The sequence below is a fragment of the Polyodon spathula genome, chromosome 56 (assembly GCF_017654505.1).
Source record: "Polyodon spathula isolate WHYD16114869_AA chromosome 56, ASM1765450v1, whole genome shotgun sequence".
Taxonomy (NCBI): domain Eukaryota; kingdom Metazoa; phylum Chordata; class Actinopteri; order Acipenseriformes; family Polyodontidae; genus Polyodon; species Polyodon spathula.
Window position 1 is genome coordinate 1,818,063 of NC_054589.1, and position 24,472 is coordinate 1,842,534.

Genomic DNA, 24,472 nt, shown 5'->3' on the forward strand with positions numbered 1-24,472 from the left:
AAACATTGGGTCATTTCATGTGAAACCAACACAAAACTTTACCTGTAAACAGAATTACACGAAGGTCAGTATACTATAATACTTGGAAACAGAAATATGAAGACACACTGTGTTGGCTAAAAAATGCAACTTTGTACAATGTGTTTGTAGATTCATGAATGACTTTCTTCTAAAAGAGCTACAGACAGGTTCAGCTTAAGGCTCTTTCTCATCATGGTGCAAGAACATGTCACGCACAAATACAGCAGAAACTCTCAGGTCATGCAACGTCTATGTGATCTTCACTGACAAAATACAACTACTTTGATTTTGGTTTACTTATATACTTCCATCACCCATGAAGATGCTCACTCATTTTTCTCATGGGATTTCCAGAAATAGAGGAGATATGCAAGTTTGTATTGCAAACTGCAATAAATGGCAGATCTCATTGACTACATTGACCATATTTATTGTGCTTTATACAAGTACTGTAAGTGCCAGCAAAACAAAAGGAAACTTCATCCAAGGGTCACAGATCGCTATGTGACGCCTGATCTTACTTATATAAAAGACACTGCCTGATGTAACGTATGTTACACATATCTATGGCAGGCAACAAAAACTGAACAGCAGCTTCTGCACTTGGGTGAAAGCATCTTAGCAGACTTATTAAAAAAAAACAAAAAACAAAAACACAACACTATTTGAGAATTTGCAATAAGAACCACTCACAATGAATGCACACTATAAAACAAATAGGTAAAGGGCATATTAAAAACTCCTGGGAAATCCAATTAGAATCAGGTCGCTCTTTAACAAAACATTACAGTTAATCTTGGCTCATTTTAGTGTATTCTGTATTAAACTATAATTTATAACACAGATAAATGTTTCTCAACTGGTGTGTAATGGAAATGTACAGGCATATCAAATGTCTATGAGAAACACTGACACTCCAGTGGTACAGTCAGTTTAAACCAGCATTTTACAAAACCAAAACAAACTATTCCTATCCGCTCCAGACTGCGCTTTAGATAATGGGCCAGCTAGACTGGGTCTTTCTTTGAACTTCATAATATACTGCACACATATTTATTCATTTTCCAAACAGAAGTAAATTACTGTGCTAACTCTCCAACCAAAACTCTGCAACGTAAAGTACTCCAAGCCCTACCGGTCTGCAAGTAATTTTCATCTGTTGCTTTAGTTGTAAGTACAACAGACAGCAGTAACTTAACCTACAGACTTGCCTTTTGATCTTTCACAGCTGTACCTAACATTTTCAGCAGCAATGCTATTTCTATTATTTCAACAAGCCTTATTTATTACATTCAATGAGAACCCTTGCTTTTTCCACACCCGTGCTTCCTATTGAGCCTGTGCTCATGGCTGTCAGATCTTTATTGCATGTTAAATAATAATAATAATAATAATAATAATAATAATAATAATAATAATAATAATAATAACTGTGAAACACAATAGACCACATTTAAAGCTACCATGTCCACCAGTCATGTTCAGTTTTATAGGCCTGGCTGTTTACTATTAGCCTACATTCATTTAATTAGAAACTAGGCCCTAGACTAGAGAAAAATTTGCATCCATTCGGCTTTTAAAACATGAACTGTCAATGATTGGTACTCAATTGTAACAGTGAGGTAAGGGCATCTTTTCTTGTTTTGAAATGAACACATCAATAAACAGGTGTTTTCATTAACTTAAAAAATGCCGACAAATACTTAAAAGACAATTACTCAGAAAACACGGACTATAAAAAAAATGTTAAAATAATGTTTGAGTTCCCGCAACAGCAACTTAATAACTGCAAACATCCTAAAAAGGGGGCAGAAAATAAAACAAATTCAGGAATTTGTAGGCAGTTACTCTTTAATAATGTTATTTCGTTTAAAAAAAAAAATGCTGCTAATTGCATTTAGTTGTAAAAACATTGATTCATGTGGCACAATATCACTAACTTATAACAGGCGTTTGCTACTCCTAGCTCTATGGGTAGCAAAACAAAAATGTCTAAAATACATAAAAACTATATTTTAAGGCAGAAGTTACAACCAGTGGTGTTTTTACTGGCACTAAGGTAGCTGATTTGCTGCACAAATTCTTACTATAACTACCCAGCCCTTTTCTCTTTCCCTGAACTTACGCCAATAAAATATTAATGGTTTCTCTTTCTTATGTCAATAACTACTGTCAGCAGTCTTTTGGGGTCATTCTTATTAGGAGTAGAATTTCTACAGCCAGGGCTGGTGTAAGACATTCAAAACACTCACGCAAAAAAACACTGGGAGAGTTATCAGCATACTCCCTTACGTACACACACACACACACACACACACACACACATGTTTTTGTAATTTTCTTTTCATTCAAAAAGAAAGTGCAAAAAGTCTACAACTCTAAACACTCAATTACAAGTCACAATACAGAATTAGATTATCTAAATGTAACTTCCATCAACACCACTGATTTTCATAAGTGAAATGCCAAGCTCTGTAAAGATGTAATCTGAAAAAAGGCAAGTTATGTAAAGATGTGTGAATGTGTAAATAATGTACAAATGGCTACGTTAAAGCTGTACTGTATAAAAGAATTACATTAAAATCAAGGATTTGTGGTAATACCTATATTAAACATAAACCTGAGACAGAATTGCATCCTTTATGTACAGTTTAGTTAAATATAATCTGTAGTTTTGGTAAAACACATAATTAAATTAATATTTAGACCCGTTCGAACGTTTTAAATGCAAGTTTGTAGTCTTATAACACACAAGTTTCGCGCACATTTAGAACAACCTAACGGTGGCGCATCAACTAAATAAAGAGTACGTTGTGTAACATAAGTTGAATAATGACTAAGAATGCATTTTAGAGCGACAGGGAAGGTGTCATCTCTGGAGGGCGTTTCATGATTTCCATTGCACTACAGCACTAACCAGGTCCAACATCGTTCACCAGTCGCTAAAAACTTGAGAAAAGTACGAAACTGCAACATTTCAAAATGTATTTGTAAAATTGCAGCTTCATCTAACGATTTGCAACTGGAGTCATTTTAAACACTTACAAAAAGACTAATCTGACAGTGTCAACACTGACTGGGAGAGGCTCAAACAATGCGCTTACAAATGTTTTCTAATTATGACAGCCTTAATAAATCACATATGCAACTATTGACAAGCGTAAAATATAATAACTGCACACTGAACCGTGTATAATTTATACACAACACATCAGCAGTGTGATTCTACTTACGGAGGAGCTACACAGCCAGTCCAAACAGCATGTCCGAAGATGCACTGAAGCGTGTGGAACGTCATTACTCAGCTGCGAGGTCAGTGAAGAACATCATCAAGTTAAGGAAAATCTGAAATGAGCTTTCTGTGCAGGACGTCATAGCGCGGCGCCTGTGTTGCTTTTTTGTAGTTTAGGTTGGGGGATGCTGTTTTGTATTTAAAAGGTATTTTAATATTTTACAGTACTTAGTGGCGGAACAAGGAAATCTGCTGCTAGTGGAAGACGGTAGGTTTAATTTTTTTTTTTATTATATTTTTATTCACAGCGCCCCTGTCAGTTAATGTTCAATATTTTGTTACTGCGTGTACTATAAAGAGTGATGATTGAACGTGTGCCGTGTGTGTTGATTTAAAATCTTAATAATATAGTAAATGTTATATATGATGGCTGTGGCAACATGTGATGTACTGGTGTGACAGTAAAAACAAACAAAAAATAATACGTGTACAATGATCAATTCTCCAAGAGGTTGTATAGTGCGTCATTCACTCTATAATAATTAACATGCTGGGGTATACAGAACACTTGTCTTTGTTTGGCATTCACACGGAATGAGTAGGAAATAAGTTAAGTCCAATTAAGTAAATATCCCTCTTGTAAAGTCTGTAACGGTATATGGGATAAACACGTTATAATTCTTCCAGTTGTAGAACCAGCAGGAGCCATTCAACCCACTGAAACCTAACTGTTTCATCTGAGCTGTTCAGCTTGCAAATGCAAACGTGTCACTGTCAGAACAAATAATGCCATACAGTATTATTGTAATGCAATATGGCTTATAGCAAAAAAGTCATAAACCCGACAGCTAGTCATTTCCTCTTAATATAGTTATAATTATTTAAAAAGTGAAAAGCCACGTAAAAAGATATTCAGTACTGCAAAAAAAAAACAGACAAAACAAAACAAAAAAAACGTTGTTCTAGACAAGTGTCAATGTCTGTAATGATTGACTCCAAATGGGAAAGGACCAGCTCGAGGTCTTAAAGATGAACTGGTGTTCACGCTGAGCTGGTCAAGGAGGTGAGCTTGTCATTCACTGCAGACCATCTATTATTCTATGTTTGTCGGGTGACCAACATACATATTTGCCAACACCACATATTCTTTACAATTCTGTATAAACATGTAATGCATAATCAAAATTGCATTGTTTTTACTGTTTTGTTATAATTATGAACTTCGGTATCCCTTTTGCGGTAAGAACATGACACGTGAACACTTTAAAACTTTCAAGTTTGTCTGTGAAGGTGGTCATTTTTAAACAAAAATAAATTATCCACAATTATCCAATAAATTGTCCACTTGCCAAGAAAGCCTCCATCCAGTTACCTTTTGATCAGATCCTTTCCGAAACTGAATCGACATGCCATACAGAGGGTCTGAGCTCTATGAAATTTAACAGAAATCCATTCAGCTGTTTCAGGGCTATGTAGTATGGAGATTGATGGTACCCAGACAGCCATGTTGAAAAAGGTCAAGGTCAATAAGTCAAGGCCACTACTGGTGGCTGTTACTGTATATCTACCAAGTTTCCAGTTTATACCACAAATAGTCCCAGACACAGCACAAACCAATCATGCATCAATCAGATCGATTGCTACACCTCTGGAATCATTTCTTATATTGGTTGTTGCTTTCCAATTCTGTACTTTTGCTGCTGTCCTGCTTAAAACCATTTTAGTAGCCACTGGCTACTTATTGGACAGCTGCAGATGAGCTCATGATTTTGTACACAACTATCTCTGTTTATCTATTGCAGTGACCTATGGAGTCACAAATTGAAACCCTTCCCTTTGAGAATGCCTCGATCCTCTCAGAAAGCACGTCACAAGAGGGTCATCGACTTTGGATTGGCAACATTGATCCTAAGATTACAGAGTAAGTACTTGGAATCTGTGGGCAAATTATAGAACTGAGTGATGCATATACTGCAAATGACATCATGCTGTGCCAAATACAGCCCAGCTGATCTAGCTGGAATTGTTATTGCTGTTCCAGCAGTTGCAGTAGCAGGACTGCATCATAAACTGTACAGCAGATTGAGCCGTGGGTTTCTGAAATTGGGGCTGTGTGAGAATAGGGTTTCTTGTAGCCAAACAGAAGTTAGTTAATTAGTTAGTTTATATCTTTCTAAAATGCTCTTGCAAAATGTGAATGGAATGGTACTTAAGGTGTTGAGGGAAGGATCACAGACGGAATCACTGGACTGCATCAAACAGGATGATTTCCCCAGTTCTATAAAATGCCATAATAGAATCCAGCTGTCATACTTCAATTAGGTGACTATACAAATCTAATCACATCCAAAATAGAATCAGCACAGATTTATATGAAGGTTACTCATTATGTATAAAATCGACCAACGTTAAGACCCCTTAAAGTGGGCAAATACATTTTTAGTAGAAATCACTACATTTTTGTCTGCCTTACTTAAGGGGTGGATTCAATACAAATAAAATAATGTCTGCGTTATTTCTCTGTTCTATAACGACATTCATATTTTCCCAAGTGATGTATATTAGTTTTAGATAAATAACCCAAATATATCAGCTAAACAAAGACTAAGATTACATGTATTTTAATGAGCAGGTTCCAAGAGTTATCGAAGTGTAAATGTTTCTGATCCCAGATCGAATGTGTGATGTGATTGTCTTTTAGAGTGATGGTGTTTTTAGAGATGTGAAACTATTCCTGTCTGTTTCTGGTCATCTTGCCGGGACACTCTTGTAAAAGAGGCCTCTGTCTCAATGTTTTTTTTTTTCTTAAAGACAGTCATAAAGCAGCACTTATGCTTTGATTGAATTCACAGCTTAGTTTCTATTAGTTATATGAATGAAGGGAGACCGCAGTTTAGAATTAATAGACTTATGTCAAGATCTGTGGTCATCCGTATTATACTGTAAATTTATAATGAAAAGGGCACTCTAGAAAGAATTAGAATGAATTCCAAGCATATCCTACAATGTTTTTTTTTTTTTAAATTAAGTGTTTTTAAAAAGTGTCTACATATAGCATTGTTATATGTTGTTGTTTTGTTTTGGTTACAAATAGGAAGTTTGTCATTGAACAGCTTTTTCAAGTTCATGTTACCAGAGCCCTGGCTATTTTCAAGGGATCTAATTTGTGACACTTTTTAAATTACTACGTATGTGCTACCAGTGAGAATCATTTCCTTCTTTTGCTTTGCTGAAGAGGGGAGGAAAGGCTGGAGAGAAACAGGAAACAGTTTCAGCATTAAATGTTCAGATGATTAATTACCTCCCTGTTTCTTATTTGTTCTGTTACCACCTACAGTAATAAGATTTCTGTGATCTGAATTGCTCGTGGTTTTCAAACTTGTTGGCCAAATAAAAAATGCATTACTCCACTTGTTAACAGTCTTAAAGGAGTGATAACCAAGGACTCAAAATCCATTTTCTTACTTATCATCCTCCACAGAGGACTAAATCCCTGGAGGTGAGGCTGTAGGGTTATTTAGCAGTTTTAAAGAGTTTTACATTTTAGGGATATAGGGTAGTGTCTGTATAGGTGTGTGTTTTTTTGTTTTTTTTATATATATATTTTGACCACTTTTTTAAACTTTTAAATTGCATTCCCTGCCTCAAGATGGCTTCACATGTACCTGCATGGACCTCTCGAACTACATTTCCCATCATCCGCCTGCACACTGGTAAATCCATCTCAGTTACATATGTGAGCAGGAGGGTGATAGGAAATGTAGTTCTGAGAGGTCTATGCGGGTACATGTGAAGCAATCTTGTGGCATTAATCCCTACCCTAGTTGTAACAATTATCCCAGTTAGACACACTGATAATCATGGTTGGTCCATCCGGTTTGCTCTCCTTGGCTAGCCACACTGGTGCACAGAAACAAACAAAAGAACAAAGAAGCTGGCTTTTCAGTCTCTTTTTAAAGGAAGGTGACCAGTGTTAATTGATCATCAATTATGCAATTGAACCCTGGCCACCTGCTACACATTGGGTTTCAATTAGGCAGGCGGGGAGGTCTAACCTCCCAGCCTTGCCATCCAGCACACGCTTTGTTTTTTTAACAAAATTTAACATATTGTATTTACAAGCAAACAAAACTGCCTTTTATTTAGAAACCCAATCAAACGGGCACTGTTTACAGGGGCAGGCCTCAGCCCTGCCACATGCCCACTTACTGTGAAGTGTTAATTATTTTAGTTATGAGTTTGTGTCAGAAAAAAGCCAGCTTTCTAAATATAGAAAGGAATTTGAAACAAAAATGGAATGTAATTATGTTTTTGCTTTTGAGTAGTACAGTTGCATAACTGTCATTGTGAGCGGTGTTCACTCAATACAAAAGACAGCCATAATAAGGTTGTGACATGTTGACCTATTGATGCTCCTTAGGGTAACATTTTCGCTGGTGATAGATTTAACATGTGTCCCAGTATGTTTTTATTGCCAGTGGTTCTCGGTAGCGTATTGTTTGACACAAGACCCGAGTCTGGTTTTGAATAGCTCTTGAGGTGCCAGGCGGAAATTCAGAGGAAGAGGAAAGAGGGGAGAGTTGGGAAGGCTGCTGTCAAGACACGTTCACATCAGGTGACAGGACGAGGAATTCAAAACCTGGCCAAGAGACAATCACTATGGCCAAGACTTTAAGAATGAACTGTAAACATGATTCACTACTGCTGTGGTTTCAAAAGATGCATCCTCCTGCCAAGCTATTGCTGACTGAAAGCGTGGTACACTAACCATACTTATTCTTTGAAGATCATCTGGCACGTGGGAATGTCAGTGTGTAGTCCATTTATAAATTATCATAAGTTGTAGTTATATTTCAGTGGAAGATGATTTATACAATATTGCACTTTTTTGGTATTTTTCTTTGTTGTGTTTTTTCTGCATTCATTTTTTTCCCTGAATGTTTTATTACTACTGTTTTTTCAAGACGTAGGGTTTTAAGCAGCTTCATGGGAGAAATGACTTTAAATCTGATCCCTAACCTCTTCTGGCTGCTAGTGACATACATTGGATTTAGGATGATCCAGCCCAAATTATTTAAGATATTGGCTTCACGTTTGAAACATAGACTATATTCATTTGGACAAATTCAATTATAGGTATCCTTCAATAAAACAATTTTACAAAGCCACAGTTAGCACCAATTAGCACGCAATTACCTAATTGGGGAATGGCCACACCTGTAATTGTTGTAAATATTTCTAATAAAAATATACTATTTTGTGCCTTCATTTGTTTTAAGATTTTCCCATATCGGGGATAGAGGCCACACACTTTAGGTGTGGTCTGCACAGTTGGTACAAAGCTGTATTTTATTCAAATTTCATCGAGGGTATGGTACAAAAAATATTATTTTATCAGACACATTTGTTTAACCTCTAGCCATATCTGAGTAATCGTTTGACAGGCATCATATTTATTTAACTTCTGATTGATGGCTACCATTTGGCAGCCATGTGACTTAATAATAGATGATAAAGACCACACTTTGTGACATATATCATTCAAATTAAGAAAGACACAGTAGAATGTATGGAATGATTTTGAGTTTTATTCAATTGTGCATGAGTAAAGAATCATATTTGTTTTCAGTTTCCAGATGAATTGCTCCCTTGTGTATGACATTCCAGTCTTGTATAAGTGAGAAGTGGTTTCTTTTATATCATGTGCTATCTCTTCAGGAATCTTTAGTATAGGAGGACATGCTTTCATTTCAATCTTGAGGGGCGGAGGCTGGGAAAAGTGAGAAATTCTTCAGCAAGCACCCTTGGGAATTATAAGGGAAAACATTAATATAAAGTTAAGGCACTGCTACTGTTCCTGTGCATACATTTCCCGCATGTCATTAACTGAGCCAAGACAATAGAACATGTTCACTGATGCAGATCTGACTGTGAGCATAGACATTTTATGTTTTAATATTTTGCTTGAAATTGCACTGCAAAACATATTTTAAGAAATGTATTATTAAAAGTTGCTCATGACTGTATAACTAGCAGATGAGACAGCTGACTGGGGTAAAATTCAAATATAACAAAATGGTCAATACTGTAAGTCAGTGGTACTCAGCTCTGGCTCTCGAGATCCATTCCAGTCCTGGTCTTTATTCCAAGGAAACGGTATCAAAAAAGAAAGCCCACAGAGCAAAATAAAGGTTTAAACAAAACACTCACGCGCCACAAAATCCTCACCCAAGTCAAACATTTATAGTGCGCTGGTGCCCCCCACGTGTCTGTCTCCCCAGCTGCTGCCCCTTAATGCTGCTTTTATCTCTCTTTTATATCATGTGGCTGTTCCCAATTTGCTGTACCACACTCCTTTGTTAACAAATCAAAAATGATGTAATTATTTTTTCCCTGTATTTATGTATCTGTAATAATGGATCCTAAAATACCATATGCATGTGTTCATGAAAAATAAATTACGGTTTTGACACGTAGTATAAATACAGTTCATAAATGAATAAAGCTTAAATACAGTATGTGTGTTCATGCACAAAGCCTTTCATTTCAACTGTTATGTGCAGTAACAGACCGTGATACAGTACATGAGATTTAAAAATAGTCTTAGTCCAGCCAGCTTTATAATCAGAAAAGATTTTACTAAAATAGGAACGATGCTTCGCATTGCGTAACCGCAACATTGTAAGAGCATTAGGTAAGTACAAGTCTGTCATCCAGAGAGAAAAGTTTGGCAAAGAAAATCTACACATTCTCAAAAAGGGACTGAGAAGTTGCGTCATAGGAGTGGATCACTACAAAACAAAGCTTAAGAGCAGCTTGGTGTGGCTGACTATGACATTTTACAGACATTTTCTCTACAACTGGCACTTCAGAGTGTAGCTGTTAACCTGTATGCCCACCACAGTCTGGTTGCACTATGGTGTACCATCTGTACTTGGAGAGAAGACATGTTAGGAAGCTCTACTGAGGCCACAGGGTGTTTGATAGAGACACCAGGATGTGGTGGCTGGTTTCTTTAATAGTTTAGAAAGATTCCAAGCATGCAAAACTTCAAAAGAGACTTTAACCAAACTCTCTTTAAATACTGGAACTATCATGTTGGATCTTTGTTTTAACACTAAACAACCAGAACATCTGCTTAGTACTTAGACGGACCGAAACGTCATTTTGACCTCTACTGTGTTTTTCTGTTATAGCTGCCGGTGGTATGATTTAAAACACCTTTACCATTTCTAATAGTATCATATCTACTACTGAGATTGCCTGTTCTGAAAAGGAATTACTTTAGGGCAATGAACTGCAGAAAAATAAAACATTAAAACATTTTAAAAATTAATACAAAATTAAAATTAAAAAAATGTGCATTTTCTCTTTTGCATTTAACTATCATTGGGAATATAACAAAAATATAGAGTCAAAATAATAGCCTAAGACACTCAAGAATGATTTAACAGTGAACAGATAGGCGTAGTATGGCACGTTCATTCAAGAGACACACTTTCTGCACATATACCGTTTCAACTCCTTTGATGCACATGAACCACACACAGCGTTCTTGCACTGAGTGCATGTGTTAGTTGTCTTATTTCCACTGCAAGAAATTCTGAGTCAGAATCGCTGGAGGAAAATGTCAGCAGCTGTCTTGGGTGTTTTTCAGCTTTTCCAAAACTTGTGTTGCAGTAAGACCCCTTCTAGCTGCCATCGTCACTGAAAAAAAAAAGCAATAGCTGCAGTCAAAGGCAAATGCCATTTTCAAATACCATACAAAGACAAGTGCTTTGTAATCTCATGTAAGACTAAAGAAAAAAATGTACAAGAGAAAGAGGATTTAATGTCACGTTTTGTGGATTTCAAGAATCAAAATTGGGTCGAAATTACCCCCGGTTGTTCTAGTGTTAAAGGCCCACAGTTTCATTCTCGTGTCGTGTTTTTGAGTCTTACCAGCAGTATCAGCAAATATCTGTCTCATGTTATGAGTTGCTTCTATGATTTCTCAGCTAAAACATTATTATTCTAATGATAATCTCATTATGCTATGTAATTGAATATTGTTTAGCAGAGCTAGTGATTACAGTCTGTTAGAGTTGACGAAGGTCCTTATCATAAACATTTTAGAATCAATTATTTATTTTCAGTTTTAAGTACCTTATTTGTATATTTGTTGGCTACACTGTTGGCAAGCTATTTACAGTAAATAGCAAGTTGCTATAATTGTTAAGCTAGCTACTGCTGTTCATTTCATCAACTGTAATGCACTGTACAATGTGTCACAATCTGCCTAGTAATAAGGTAATCAACTGTAATTAATCTTTGTTTTTTTTGTTTTTTTCTCGCACCCCCTCCACAGATACAACCTTGTAAAACTTCTGGAAAGATTTGGCAAAGTCAAGCAGTTCGATTTTCTGTTCCATAAGTCTGGTCCGTTGGAGGGGCAGCCACGAGGGTATTGCTTTGTAAACTTTGAGACAAAAGAGGTAAACATGTTCGTCACATCTTTCCATATAAATCTGATTATTTTCCAGAATAGAGAGACTATTACACAAGTGTTGAGAGAGCTCTGTTTTTCAACAGATCTTGTTTTGCAATCTATCTTGCATTCTTTTAAATATGGTGACAGAATGAGTGACTGGATTGCTCTCTTCCAAATCATGCCACGCTAAGCAGAAGCAAAGCTTGATCAAACAAAAGCAATTTTCCAGATTCAGCAGGTTAACTCTTTCATGCCTGAATTGATTTGTCAAAATTAGGTTATGTAATTCAAAAAGTAACTTTTTTTTATGAGAACAGGACAAATACATATGTTTATACATGACTGGGGAATCCCGTGAGGTACCAGCATGATTTCCAATAACATGTGAGCGCCAGTATGGTCCAGTGGTTAAAGTCCAGGACTTGTAACCAGAAGGTCAGTGGTTCAAATCCCACCCCTGCCACTGACTGATCAAGTCACTTAACCTCCTGTGGATGAGATGTTAAATCAATGTCCTATTATAAGTGACTCTGCATATGATTTTTGACGTATTACGTGTCAAGACCTCTGTAAAGCGCTTTGTGATGGTGGTCCGCTATAAAAGGCGCTATTATTATTATTATTATTATTATTATTACATGTTGGCATAGGGTGCTAAAAGTTAAGGACCTCAAAGTTAATTTAGGGTTAAACATAATTTATTTTCCATAAATTGTACTTGTTATGTGAACAGAATAATCCATGACCATTCATGGAGTGCCTGGATTATTTCACTCATGAGGATAGTCGTAAACAACCATCACTGTGTTTCCTTGATTTGAAGGCTTTATACCATCCTCACTATATACTGGTACTGCCTGTATGTTATCTAGGACATTTACTCTGCACCAGCCCTTTGATAAGAATGGTCTGTCTTTTGAACACCTTGATATTTGTCTGAATAAAAAAGTTGATGTGATTCAGTGGGCAAGCTGGGGACTGTATGTATTCAGCCAAGCACAATTTATAACAAAATAAGTATAACATCGATAAAAACTAAGATGTTATTGTATGTATTAAAATCCTATTTTATAACGCACTGTGATCTCACTAAAATCTCAGAGAGCTACTTTCTTGGTAATGCTTGGAGGAAACCAAGGCTTGGGGTTTAGCAGGGACTTACTGGATCGTTTAAAAGTCATATCCTGGGGTATCCAGTATAAAAGGGTTAGAGTAAGCAGCTTAAAAACTTCATTGTATTTGGTTTGTTCAGTCAAATTGTGAGTGAATTACTCATTGCTTTACTTTCTGATAAGTCTTTGATCCAGTGCCTTTACTGAAGTTCAGAGTCTGCTCTCTGGTTCTAGTTGCTTGACACAGGTATATGTAACAGTTCCTAGAGTGTCTCAATAGGAGTAGGCGTCAGCACCAGCTATTAATCTTTTGGATTAAGTTGCCTGTTGATTTGCTGGCAATCCACAGCTGTGCACTGGAGGTTGCTGGCGCTTGCTAATACAAAGATACTTTGGCTGATCTTACCTACATTCCAACAAAAAAACAAAATTATTGTAAATATCAGGAAAAAAAAGTTATTTAAAGCTACTTGCTCAACTGTTGCTTTGGTATTCTTCTATAAATATGGAATAGTGCATTTTAAAACATTTAGAAAATATATGTTTTAAGCTGGTTTGACAAATAAAGCTCATGCAGAAGTGTGCTGTCTGTGTTTTTATCTTCCTATCTCTGCCATCAATTAGCGCAAGTGCTGACAACTTCCATTTTTAGGAAAATGGCTATAAAATTCAGCAGTAGATGTAATTCATGTTTTTTTGATACTCTTTATTTTCCTTTCCAGGAAGCAGAACGAGCTATTCAGCGTTTAAACGGCAAACTGGCCCTGTCCAAGAAGCTGGTGGTACGCTGGGCACACGCACAAGTCAAAGTAAATATTTCTCGAAACTTTATAAAAACAAACTCCTTTCGTACTTAGCATCTGCGCAGTTTATAAAGGTCCGGGAGACATGTTGAAATGTTTAGAAAAATAAAATAGCATTCTTCCATTTTAATGAATTCTAAGAACAAATCTATGCTCTTGACAGAAGTGGACAGGAGTGTCCTTTTGTTTTTGTAATGATGAATCAGCAAACACGAGCTGGAGGTCTCTGTTCAGCGGTGTGTGCTTTAGCAGCAGGTGCACTTTCTCCACACGCTCCCCACCCCTCACAGCTTTTAATTTCATAGTAGCATTGCCTTTCACGTAGGTGTGCACTGAATTAGCCTTGTGATGCTGTGCATTTTCTGCTCTCCCACGGTACATTGCATAAGAGTTTTTTTTTTTTATTATAGCATTATGCTATTTTGTTTTTTTATTGTTAAGCTATTCGTGAACAATATTTACTGATGCACTCTGGTGTGGCACTGCATTCCACTACAGGAGGGTCACATGACGATTGCGTGGACATGAGGCTTCTCGGAGTTTGAGTTCATTTAAAACTCCCATAAACAAGTCATCAGTAGTCAGTTCCATGTTTTCAAACTCCCAGAAATCTCACGCTCTGGCTCTCCTTCACAATACCATAACCTGTCGCTGCTTTTTCTATGATGCCTTTGTTTCAACATTTCTGAATAGCTTTAACATAACATTTGCATCATTTCTACATAAAAATGAGAGACAGCAGTTAATACGATTTAATAAGAGTACGTTTTACTGGAATTATTTTGTTAGCTCTAGATACACATATATTTTATTGGCGTCTAATACATTGTTTCAACCAGGTCTTGTAATTGTTTAAAATTAGATTTTGATTACTGTACCACCTTTTCACAACAATGAAAGAACCACTGATCCTAAACAGAGGCTGATCCTAATACCACTTCCCTAAAACCCTGTAAACGTGCTCCAAACTTGACCTCTCCTTGTTGTGTCTGTGTTGTACTTGGGATGTTAAGGAGGTTAATAAATCCTCCCTTTGAGGAAATGCCAGTAGGAATAATAAAGTGCTAAAGTGTAGCAATTATTTGAATCTCCTGCTGTTTAGATCATTAAAATAGATCCCAAGGAATCTTCTTAGGAATCGAGGCTTTATAATACTCCGGAAAGCCCAAACAAATGATTTCAAGATTCAAGTGAAACGATGCTATCAGAGTGCATATCAGAGTGCTGGGAATAAATATTCTGCATCCCAAAACAATGGCCATGTTCTGTTACTGCAATAACAAATGGCACTTTCCCTCCATTCTCCCAGGGTCACTTTGTTTGGGATGCCGGAGGATGCAGTGGTAAGGCGTTCTCATCTTCCTAGACCTAATAGCTGAGTTTCACCTTTTCATCACCTGGTTGGACCATATAGTGGACCATATAACCTCATTGGTAGCATAACTGATTTTCCAAATAATTTTATGCTGAGTGACCTCAGCTGTAAGGACTCTCAGCTCCTCAGAAAACTTATTTTCCATGCACCAAGAGGACTTTGCTGCCCTTCCTCTAACATATATATTTTTTGGTTTGGTTTGATTTTTGTGCTCTACAAATCTCATACAGCGCCTACCGCTCACCTCACCTCTGGGCTGTAAGTGCAGCCGCTAAATACCCCTCTGCACAGGCGGCACTCATTGCAACCCTCATTATCATGATTACGGCTCATTAGTAATTTGCATTGCTCTTAAGCTTACATAGGCTGCGGTGCAAAATAATTGCCTGGCCGCTAGTCCTTTTGGATTTTGCAGCTGCAGTTGTTTGCACTGCACCTTCCTTACATCAGCCCTATAGATTCTTATTTTGAGCAACAGGTCTGTGCTGCCATTTATTTAAAGTAGTGATGAAATGTATTTGAAAATCTACATCGAAAAATGAGCAAAGAAGAACCAACAACAAAAGATGAGCTAGTGATGACATTGCCATGGCTAACAAGTGACTGTAAAGTTAGAGCCTTTAATAACATGAGAAAGTAGATCCCTGTGATCTACAGCCACCGTATAGACTGGTATTAATGACACATGGTAGATGCCTCCATGTACCCCCAGATTATGATACTAGCATTATCCTGTCCTAAAGGATGTTAGCAAGATTCAGAAAAGTGGATTAGCTGTTCTCCAGATATATGCAATACAGATGGATAGACGCATTCCTCCAGTTGCAGTTGCGTATGACTACAGCGTACAATGAGGAGGGAGGTACCAAGGAGGGCTTCCCACAGACTGTTCATATTCCTCTGCTGCTAGCTGCTGAGTATTGAGGTCAGGTTGGGTGTAGTGTAACTCCCCCAGCCTCCAATAACAGGTGCTAAATGAGGATATCCTACTATAGACAGGGATTGGATTATCTGTCTCCTGTGGTCATGCCTAGGGCAGTATTTAAGACTAAACAATGTGTTTGTAAAACAACTACAATTTAAATAGTGTCTTTTATATAGCAAAATAAGCCAGCAACAGGGATTTGTGATTTTTTTTTTTTTTAAAGCTTTTGAGATTATTTTAGTCATGTTGTTGATTCTATGTCAAATTTATAGATTCATCCTTGATTACATTTTTCTTTTATATAGTAAGGACCCTTTTAGTACCGATCAGTTGCAATTACCCTTATAAAATTGTCACAACTACAATACAGAAATATAATTCTAAAATACTACATTCTAGTCCTTACCTTAATGGGGACATAAATCCCAAAGGAGAAATGGAAACAGCAAACTTTGTGTTCAAAAAATTATGTTGATACTATTGATGGCTTCAGTTAGTAAATGCTAGCTTATTTAAAATAAACTAAACCAAAAGACAAGCTGTATAATGTTTTTCAGTTATAATAAAACCTCTTCTGTACTTGTTTATCAGCCAAAAAACACAGAAACTGTTTTGTGGAAGTCGGTCTTATGGACCGATGAGTCAAAATTTGAAATATTTGGGTCCAACCGCTGAGTATTTGTAAGACGCAGAGAGGGTGAGCGCATGAGTTCTGCATGTGTGGTTCCCACTGTCAAGCATGGAGGAGGCAGTGTCATGGTCTGGGGTTGCTTTGCTGGTGACAGAGTTGGTGATCTTTACCAAGTCCATGGCAAGCTCAACCAGCATGGCTATCATAGCATACTTCAGAGGCATGCCATTCCATCAGGATTATGGCTAGTTGGGCAGGCCTTCATTCTTCAGCAAGACAATGACCCGAAACACACCTCAAAGTTGTGCAAGAACTATCTGGCAAAGGAGGAAAGTGAAGGACAACTCAATCTAATGACCTGGCCTGCCCAGTCTCCAGACCTCAATCCCATAGAACTTGTATGGGACGAACTGGACAGAAGAGTCAAAGCAAAGCTACCCACAAGTGCCCTACATCTCTGGGAATTGCTGCAGAGAGCTGGGAAGACATGTCGGGTGATTTCCTGCTGAAACTTGTTAACCGAATGCCTCGTGTTTGTGAGGCTGTTATTAAGGCAAAGGGTGGCTATTTTGAGGAATCCAAGATTTAGAGACAATTTTAAATTTTCTTGAACATTGCTTTGATACTCCTTATGTTTTGTTTTGTATATTGTAACATGTGTTTTCATTTTCAAGTATTTACAGAAACATATGTCAATTATGAAAAAAACCTAGTTTCCAGCAAGTGTACTCAAAGTTTTGAGCAAGTGTGTGTGTGTGTGTGTGTGTGTGTGTGTGTAAATTATATATATATATATATATATATATATATATATATATATATATATATATATATATATATATATATATATATATATATATATATGCATGCATATTTTTGTAAAGATTTGTATTTGATGTGCTCAACAAGGATTGCTTTAGAATCCTACTGCTTTCTAAATTCGAATACAGTTCTATTGGCAGTAGGGTTACTATGAGCAGCCCCAAGATTTACTGTATTTGGCGGTTTGGGAAAATTTCACCTATGTTGGATATTCAATGCAAAGCACCTGCAGATGAACACAGGAGCCGTGCTGGTACACATTGGTTTTGTGAGAGATGGTGCATTTGTCTTGGGTTAAGCTCTGAATTGATGGTGAAGGCTTTTAAACCATAATCCTTATGAATATAGGGAAAAATAAGAAATATTTTACAGATTTGTTATTGTCTCAATAGTTCAGTTTATTTAGCCCAGGAACATACTTTCCCAATTCATTTTGGAGCTTGGCAGAAGGAAGGATTTAGTATGCTTAAGAGGGTCATTGTTAAGAGTGTATTTATAATGTTGACACAAAGCCTTTGTAGTCTGACCACAAGGAATACACTGTCTGAAATAGAACCTGTGAGATATGGTGCAGGATTGAAAAAGTTAACAGCCGTGGGCCATTTCAAAAGTACTGCTGAAAAACAAGTTTGAACGCATGCCAGAGAAAACATCTCGGAGGAAGTAGAACACACTGATGGTATTTTGGGAGGCCCACAATCTTGGAACAGGACTGGTCATTTTTCATTGGGTATAGAAAAAGGATAAAAAATTAAAAAACCCTGACATCACAAGAGTGCAGATGGCTTGTAATGTGAAGTGTATTTTAATAAATGAAATGATCACAAGCTGTTGGTTATTTTATACTGTGGTGTTAAACTTTTAGGAGAGGTTTAGATCAGACCTAAAATGCAAACATTTGCTAAGATGTAGAAGATCCAGTAGAAATTATCATGACATAATTGCCTTTTAATTAAAAAAATGACTTATTCATCAGTTCCAGTTATTCTGATTTTAAAGAGAGTAAAAACTTTGCACATCTCTAGTTCCTAAGCTATCATCGGAGAACCAATGTAAAAAACAAATTGTAAAAAAACTAGTCAACAAGGTCTGATTTCTGATGGAGTACCCAGGAGGCTAGGCTATCATGGGGGAAAAATGGTCAAATTGGGGTCCCTGAGTGGTTTACCTGGTAAAAGCACAGCTGTGTGGTGTGCAGTGTGAGTCCTACAGCGCATGTCCGCGTCCTGGCTGAGTGAAGTTGACAGTGTCTTTGCTTCACTGGGGATTCCAACGGGAGCGTCGCATTGGCTCTGGTGCTCCAGTGGGTTAGGGAGGCATCACCAGCAGGGACTGTTTCTCTTCATCGCGCTACAGCGAACCCTGCTGGTCAGGTTCCCAGTGAGGTCAAAAGCATACACCTGCAGGGCTGGCCTTTGTCCTCCAGAGGTCGCTGACATCCGCTCTCAAGTTCCTGAGTGCAAAAGAGGGAATTGCTGCGTTAGGGGAAAAAGTAATTGGGCATTCCATATTGGGGAGAAAATCAGGTAAAATAATTGGGCACAGAAAATATTAATTAAAAAAAAATATAATAATGGAATGTGATATCGGGATACTGATGATGTACATTTTGTCCTGTTTTAGTGGTCAAAGTAGTTGATTTAATCAAACTTTACCCTACCAGGACAAGCCACAGCTGGTGTTTTAGAGCTTTTAATTGTACCATTTAGGTCTAAATTAAAACAAAGTGTATGGTGCCACCATAGCTATACTTTATAATGGCTCTTATCAACCAATTATTCTTAGGGGTAACCCTGAGATAACAAAGGATAGGTGCTTGATACAATCCAGGATGATTCCACAGTGCTGTAAAATGCTCTATAAAATCCATCTTGATCGCATCAACCCCTAAGTGTGGCATAGAGAATTCTTTAATTATCCCCCAGCAATAAGATGGGGTCATCTAATTTTTTATTTGCAACTGTGTCGGAGGATGTTTGTTACTGACAGTCTGTCTGATGTCTTTACCTAGATTTCAGTATCGCTTTTCTGAGCTAACCAGTAGTGCAGCGTAGTGGAACTTTGTGTTGCCAAGAAGTGATAATTTGATCTGCTTTCCAAAGGCTGCTGTTACAGCACACATGCCTTAAATGCTTTATATTTTCTGGGATGCCTTTTCCTATCGGAGAATAATTCAGCTGAAGGAATAGTTGAGCCTGTTTCTTAAAGTGGAAACTTAGAGCTAAATGGGACCTGACCAGGCTTCCTTTATTATTGTCCTTAGCTTTAGTTATACATTTAATGATGGCGTGAATAAGACAGACTAACTATGTAAATCATGTAGCAATGTTTATATAATAACATCACTTTCATTTTTAATTTTAAAAACTTAAAAACTTTTGAACCCAATTTTCCTTCATTTGGGACGGTTACTAAGCACTACTAGTTCTTGGAAAGAGATCTGTATACAAAAGTACTTTCAAAACCGTTGAAAGAAATGAGATCCCCACAGTAAAGTTTTCAAATAGAAAATAAGCCAGTAGTGAAGTTGAAAAGCATGAGCTTTCCATGCCTTGAAAATAAGTAGTCTAAATGTAGTACACACAATTGCATAGCGTGGCATTTTAAACAAAGATTAATTGGCAGCTTGGAATACACATGCTGACATATGGGCACTGTTCATTAGTGGTATGTTTCTAATTTGGGAGTACATGGGTTTATAACATTCAGAATTCTGTTTAGAAGTTTGAAGTTTATTTTTGACTAAATCTTTGTGTTTTTTTTTTCCCCCCAGAGATTTGATCAGTTCAGAAATGATAAACTTCTTCCTATCAGCCTTGAACCTTCGTCTAGCACAGACCAGACTCCAACCACACTAACGTAAGTGCATGTGTGTGTGTGTTCTTATAATATTGTGAAATTCAAAGGTTTATAATTAATGAACTTGAATGGACTGTACCTTTCATGGGAGATGTAAAGTAGCATAACACTGATTGAAAACATTACTGTGAGTTTCAGTAGCCATGTATTATGTAAAAACTCATTTTAATTCCTGATAATAAATATATTTTACCCAGTATTCTGAGAGTAAATAAAATAAGTTAATAAAATACATAAGTTGACATAAGAAAATAAAAAATAAAAAAACATAAAAGTTATATAAAAAATATATAAACAGTTTTTTAGATTTTACATATAACTAAACTGTCAAATAAACTACATTGTTATCAGGCAAAATTCATATAACTAATGGACAACAAAAAAATCTAGCAGCAGCAACACAATGCAGAAGGCTTTGTTTTTCTTTGTGTACTTACTACAGTATATAATATAGTGTACACAAATACAGTATGGATACGATATTGTCTTACTGTTATTTGATGAATATGTATATTACCCCCTTCGGCCACAGTGTGTGTAATTTGTACCATGTTGTTTCTTTAATGTTTTTTTTTTTTTTTTTTTTTTAATTCTTGGCAGGACAACATCTCGCAGTTTTGTCATTCTAAACTTTTAATTAAACAATTATGACAGAAGGTGAAATAACATACAAAACCGTGCCAACTTATACTGCAAAAGCTGTTGATACTGCATAAATAGAAAGGGATTTGATGTGCTGTCTTTCATTCAGCCACTCTAAAAACCATGACAAACCACTCCATCCTCTTTGTGAGCTCATATATGAGAGAGTCATTTGCTCTGGGAAAATCAGTTCATTACAAGTGGATGTGACTCTTAGGGAAAAGGGTGTTCCCATGGAATGTTCCCAATAAAGCTAAACAGTTATTTTAAAAAAAAAAAAAAAATTATATATATATATATATATATATATATATATATAAATATTATAAAAGCTGTTACATATATATATTTCTATCGACATGTTATTAATACTTTAAATCCTATATTGGCGATATAGCTGTATCGCATTACGGAAATAACCCATTATAATAATAATAATAATAATAATAATAATAAACTTTATTTTGTATAGCGCCCTTAAAAGCAGTCATCTCAAAGTGCTTCATAATTAATAGTACTGCAATAAATAAACTGATTATGCGTAAAAGAAACAAAGATAAAAAAAATCATAAAAACCTTTAACTGTGTTTTTGCTAATTTGCTGAACAAGTATGCAGATATTGAAACAAACATTGATTAAACTGAATGACATCTACATGAATTAATATTCCGAAAAGAAATCGTAAAACCTTACAGCAGTCAGCCTCACTACCCTACATGTGTATATGCAACTCATTAACTGATGTCTGAAATATAATAGCGTGGTAAAACTAAGTAGTCTAAATGTTTCTTCTTGTAAATTAATCAAAAGATGGCACTAGTCAAAACTTTTGTCTACTTTACTTTGTGGTCAATTTAGTCAACCTATACCCCGATAGGCCACAGCTAGATTTTATTAGAACATTTTTACAGCACTGGGGAATGACCATGGAATAGGTGGTTATAAAATAGATGGTTGAAGCAATTCAGGACTGTGCCCTGGTACTATAAAAGACTTAAAGCCCAGCTGTGGCTTATCTCACAGGATAACTGTTGATCAAATCGGCCCCTTAGTTTCTTAGAGTTTTTAAGTTATGTATAGTTGAATTTGGTGCAAGGTTTAAATGTACTCCTTATATATTCTCTCCACTATTAAACAGTGCACTCCAATAAAAGCTAAAATAAAATAATCCTAGATAAATCTGTGTTTACCCCAAAGCTAGTTTAAATCATGACTGAAAATCCCAAGTAACAAATGAAAAACTGCATTGTGGCAGTATAACCATATCAAAGCAGTATGATATCCCTAAGATTAAAGCTCAGATGGGTTTTTTTTTTCTAATGGTTTTTTCCTTGTTTCTTTACAGCGTTAATGCAAAAATAAAAGCTATTGAAGCCAAACTGAAAATGATGGCAGACAACCCAGATGCAGACTATAGTGGACCCTCAGCTTACTCATACAATAAACCCACAGAGAAAAAACGAGCTGCTCCTTACAGCAAACAGCCCCGCAGAACCAAACGATGACACTTTCAAAGAGGAACTTTACATGAAGGAACTGTTTCTGCACTCTTCACAATCCTATGATCTTTTGTATCATGGAAATAGAGATTTTTTTTTTTTTTTTGGAGTAATAGATAACTTATTAAATGTGGTTGTAAATTCGAACATTCTGTAGTGAGGTCGTGTTTCTGTGTAGGGTATGTTGAGCTGCTGGGTAGGTTACATACTGGAGATGCTTGCTGGTACAGTAAAGTTCAGTTTTATCAGTCTGTCTGGTGCTGTTTTTGTTTGTTTTTGAAACATGCTTCATCTTCTGGAAAGTTTGATAAATATGAGGGGTTTTTGCTATTGAAATTTTGTACCATTTAGGCTAAATGTTCTAAATGGGTATATATTGCTATATTTTTTATTATCATCTATAGTAACATTATTGATGTATACCTATTTGTTGCAGTTGATTCTGCTTTTCTTCCTGAAATGTGTATAAATTGATGTGTGCTGATTTTCCTTGTTAAGCAGGACTTGTATTTTCTTTATATTATTTGAGCGTGTTTATTTTAATACTTTGCTTGCATAATCATATATGGTAATTTTGACTTTTGCAGAGAGATGTGTGTGTGTGTGTGCAAGCTACAAAAATGCATAGACCTCTGTAATTTAGTATGGCATATACCTGTTTCAATTTGATGTGAAGCTATTGTAAATGATACCAATTGAACTAACTAGACTGTTGGTGAATCAAGCTCGACTGTACACTGATTACACCACTGAAGCCACTCTTTTAGATACAAGTGTTAATTTTTTGTTCTTCCGAGTTCTTCGGTATTCAACAACACAAATTTTATTTTCAGGGTTTCAAACCATTTCTTTGAAATCGTATGTCAGTGTAGTTTATTACAGCTTTATATTGTCCTCTGAAGAAGGGAAGCAGAAGAGTTTACCTAAACAACAGAAAGTCTACTTCAGTCTACCCAAATACAGGGTAAAATGATGATGTCATAATGATTTACAGTATTGCACACTGTACTGCTTAACTTTAAAGGAGAAAGGATACAAATATTATGTAGAAAGTACCGGGAATAGTATTATTATATGGTCTCTGATGTTTTAATTGCAGCAAGGGTCGTTAGAATTAACTAACGACTTTGAAGTTTCAGAAAACCCAGCTAATTCTCATGTTTAAAGTCTATATGATTTAAAAAAAAAATGTTACCACTATTGTGAAATGACTTTCATTTCATTCTCCTAATGCTGAGCCATTTAGCTGTCAGAATGAATAAAAATGAGTGCAAGAAGCCCACCAAATCCTGACCTTCTCATGTTACTTTCCTGGGATTATTCCATGATGAGACTACTGCTGGATCTTCCGCAATATTATCTAGTTACAAAATGAGCCCAGAGCTTTTGACTTTTTTGTGTTTTTAATTTTTGTTTAAGTATTTGTTGGTAGGCAAGTATATTAAATCCAGACTATTTGATATAAAGGTGCACCAGGGTGCTCGGACGGATGGAACCGTTGCAAATATTACTGAACGCTAGTAAACTAATCTCTAAATGAACGTGTCTGTTTGTTGAAATGCATATAAACACTGTGTATACAATATTTTTGTATGCGTTATAAATAAAAGAAATGATCCCTGTAACTAAGACAGTTGTATACGCACTTGGGTCAAAAGCGATCGATTGCCTTCAGTTTGGTCAAGTTTGACTACAAATATAGTTTTGAGCACAGAGAAATATTAAACTCTTTTTGTATCTTTTCACCTGCAGACCCAGCTGGTTTCTTGTACTGGATTTGAAGTAGGAATTTGTATTCACTGTGTTGTAGTTATCAGCCAATATGGCCCAAGCATACAGAAAATACTCACTAAAAAGGCAATTATTACAAAAAATTGTTCTGCAGAGTTTTATTTTAATAGTTATATCTAGTTACAGAAAAAGATATTCAATTATCATAGTATGAGTGAAATTTGTCTTTTTTTTTATTTAAGAAAAACCAAAACTACAGTCGATAGTTGATCTTTGTAAAGCATGTGAAGGACAGCTGCCAATCCTGGATTATGAATTTACAAACGATCGTTTCTCTAATCAGCTCATA

General features: G+C 36.2%; 2 protein-coding genes across 3 annotated transcripts in view; one reads left to right on the forward strand and one right to left on the reverse strand.

The window, feature by feature from the left end:
• LOC121307515 (ribosome-recycling factor, mitochondrial-like) overlaps positions 1-3,308 on the reverse strand; it is a 39,322-nt gene extending 36,014 nt beyond the window's left edge. For both annotated transcript variants that reach the window (XM_041239700.1, XM_041239699.1), the window contains exon 1: positions 3,255-3,308. The gene's annotated coding sequence lies outside the window, so the exon portion shown is untranslated. The remainder of the gene's footprint in view (positions 1-3,254) is intronic.
• A 99-nt stretch (positions 3,309-3,407) lies between these two features.
• Positions 3,408-24,021, forward strand: LOC121307516 (probable RNA-binding protein 18). The gene is made up of 6 exons (XM_041239701.1): positions 3,408-3,521; positions 5,056-5,174; positions 11,601-11,727; positions 13,558-13,644; positions 20,165-20,250; positions 22,239-24,021. The coding sequence occupies exons 2-6, from the start codon at positions 5,062-5,064 to the stop codon at positions 22,396-22,398; spliced, it is 573 nt and encodes a 190-aa protein (XP_041095635.1). The 5' UTR covers positions 3,408-3,521; positions 5,056-5,061; the 3' UTR covers positions 22,399-24,021.
• The last annotated feature ends 451 nt before the right edge of the window (positions 24,022-24,472 follow it).

What these genes read in the sequence shown, in the direction of transcription:
- LOC121307516 (XM_041239701.1), top strand. Translation starts at nt 5,062, where the DNA reads ATGGAGTCACAAATTGAAACCCTTCCCTTTGAGAATGCCTCGATCCTC. An exon ending in TAAACTTTGAGACAAAAGAG is followed by an intron (nt 11,728 to 13,557) that starts GTAAACATGTTC and finishes TTTCCTTTCCAG; the next exon opens with GAAGCAGAACGAGCTATTCA. An exon ending in GGGCACACGCACAAGTCAAA is followed by an intron (nt 13,645 to 20,164) that starts GTAAATATTTCT and finishes TTTTCCCCCCAG; the next exon opens with AGATTTGATCAGTTCAGAAA.